We start from the raw sequence: 2,297 nt of genomic DNA, 5'->3' as shown, positions 1-2,297 counted from the left end.
AGGACTATCTCCCGTGAACCCAACCCCAGCAGGGCAGCAACAAGAATCTCCTAACTCAGCTCTCAGCACATCAGGCTGAACCGTGTTATGGCCTCCGGAGCCACCCACCCCCTCACTTTGTGGGCAGGGTCTGCTTCCCCAGCAGAGGGGCAACAATAAAAAGAAAAGAAACAAACAAGACGAGAAGCCCTGGCCAGCCCCACACTCTGACCCCTCTGCAGCCACTGCATTGCAGGAGGAGGCCCAGTCTGTGGAGAGAGAACCGCTGCCTCCCAGCCTGAGTCTGGGCCGGAGGTGGGGCAGGAGGTGGGGCTCCCGGTTCCTGTTCCCAGCACAGCGTCCCCGTCTCCGGGCAGCACCTTGCTCCATCCCTGACATGCCGGGCTCCAGGCAAGGGCTGAGTCACTGTTCCTCAGAGCCTCAGTGTCCCCGTTCACACAATGAGGCGCCTCTTCCCAGAGCCTTCCTGCTTCCTAGGAAGGTTGTTCAAACAAATGAGATCACCCTCCGGAGGAGCCATCCTCGGCCCAGGGCTGGTTCTGCTGGTTGTGGCCGGATGTGCGGCGGGGGCCTGGGGATGCGATGCCACCTGCCTGGCCTGCATCCTTGTCCCGGCTGCTGCTCAGGCAGCGGAGAGGCGCCAGCCGCTGACAGAGCAACACCTGCAGGCCCAGCCCGCACGCAGCGCTGCAGTGGCCTCTGCAGGCAGGGGGTCCGGGCCACGGCCATGGGAAGGAGCTCGCCCTCTTTGCCCTCCCCGGTATCAGGGCCAGAAGGGCCGTTAGCTGGGGCTCATCTCACTCCTCGCTTCCTGTGGCTTCTGCGGTCCAGCGCGGGCCTGGGACCTGCCCAAAGCCCCACCCCAGCTGCCCACTGCCTAGACAGCCACTGCCCCAGCGGCTCCTGCCCCGTCCTCGCCCAAGCCCCGCCCCCCACCTCCAGGCACCAGGATGCTGCAGGGGTTGGGACACCCAGGTCTGATTGTGCAGCAGCAGACAGTCCGAGGCCTGTCGGGGAATCGGGGTGCGGTGGGGGCACCCCTCCTCTCACTCACCCCTCCCACCCACTCCCACTTCTCTAAGAAAACCAGGAAAGCAGGCTCACCCCACCCCACGGTTTCCGGATTCACTCAAAGGCAGACTTCCTGATGTCAGGCTCCTCCCCAGCGGCTCCTCCCCTGAAAGGGGCGGGGCCCAGAGGGTCCTGGGCGTGGCTGCGCGGGGCTGCCCTGGCCCCTCCCCAGGATGCATTTCCTACCACCCCACCCGCAGGTTGCCAGGGAGGATGGTGCTGCTCCCCAGGACAACCTACGCCCCAGCACCCCATCCCGAGCGGCAGCTGACCATTTAAGGAAACATTCCTGAGAGATCCCCCTTTCTCTTGGGCAACGGGGGCCCTAACCATCTCCCAAGAGAACCCAGACTTCTGTCCTGGCCCACCCCTGCCCCCTCTCGGAGGAGGGACCTCAAGGAGCAATTGAATGCAACATCCCGTGGGCCACTGGCTCCCACACCTGAAATCTGCTCACCCACTTATGGATGAGAGAATGAGGCTCAGCAAGGGGAAGCGACTGCCCAAGGCCACAGACCCACTTAGAGGACACGAAGAGGCCACCTAAGACCCCCCATACACTGGCCGCACCCTTGTCTGGCCCGGCCTGCACCACCTTCCCTGGGACCACCACACACAAGCTCTGCCCAGACCTACTCCTTACCCTGGTCTGAGACTCTAAGTCAACAACAGTGGGCGTCCGGGGACTCCTCCCTGTCCCACCCCCCGCCCCCGCTTCTGTTCACCCCTCCCTCACTGGGGCCCACTCAGTGGCCACAATCAGGAGGCATTCCACGTCGGAGTCAACAAGCTTTATTGGTCAGGCAGGGGGTATGGGAAAGGGACGGGGAGCCACGGGGCTCAGGCTGGGGAGGTCGAGGCTGCAGGGCTGATGAGGGCCCTGGGGGGAGTGGGAGGGCAGCCAGGTGAGAAGGGTCCTCAGCGGGTGGTCTGGTGGATCTGCTCCCGGGAGGAAATGACCTTGCCGTCCTGCACCTCTTCCACAATGGTGCGCACCTGACGGGTGGTCACGGCTGCAGGAGACAGACACTCAGAGGGGGGCAGGGGCCCAGAGAGCCTGGCTCACCCCACCCCTGAGAGGACCGCGCTCTTTCCCCCACAGCCACGGTGTCCAGGCCTCTGCTGGCTCCTCGGCATCACATCCACACTGTCCTTCTGCCCTCATGGCTCCCTCCCTTCCAGCTTGTCCCTCTGCTGTGCCCCAGACCCCCAGGTGGGTGGGGTGA

At 64.4% G+C, this 2,297-nt stretch overlaps 2 protein-coding genes across 2 annotated transcripts in view; both read right to left on the bottom strand.

Annotated features, from left to right (window-relative positions):
• KRT16 (keratin 16) overlaps positions 1-2,297 on the bottom strand; it is a 24,487-nt gene that overhangs the window by 8,324 nt on the left and 13,866 nt on the right. The window lies entirely within an intron of this gene.
• KRT17 (keratin 17) overlaps positions 1,848-2,297 on the bottom strand; it is a 5,265-nt gene continuing 4,815 nt past the window's right edge. Inside the window, exon 8 of the mRNA XM_006094935.3 lies at positions 1,848-2,084. Coding sequence (XP_006094997.1) covers positions 1,990-2,084 — 95 coding nt within the window. The 3' untranslated portion in view covers positions 1,848-1,989. The remainder of the gene's footprint in view (positions 2,085-2,297) is intronic.

This window comes from Myotis lucifugus, unplaced genomic scaffold (assembly GCF_000147115.1).
Source record: "Myotis lucifugus unplaced genomic scaffold, Myoluc2.0 scaffold_146, whole genome shotgun sequence".
NCBI lineage: Eukaryota > Metazoa > Chordata > Mammalia > Chiroptera > Vespertilionidae > Myotis > Myotis lucifugus.
This window is presented reverse-complemented; position numbering and strand designations above follow the sequence as displayed.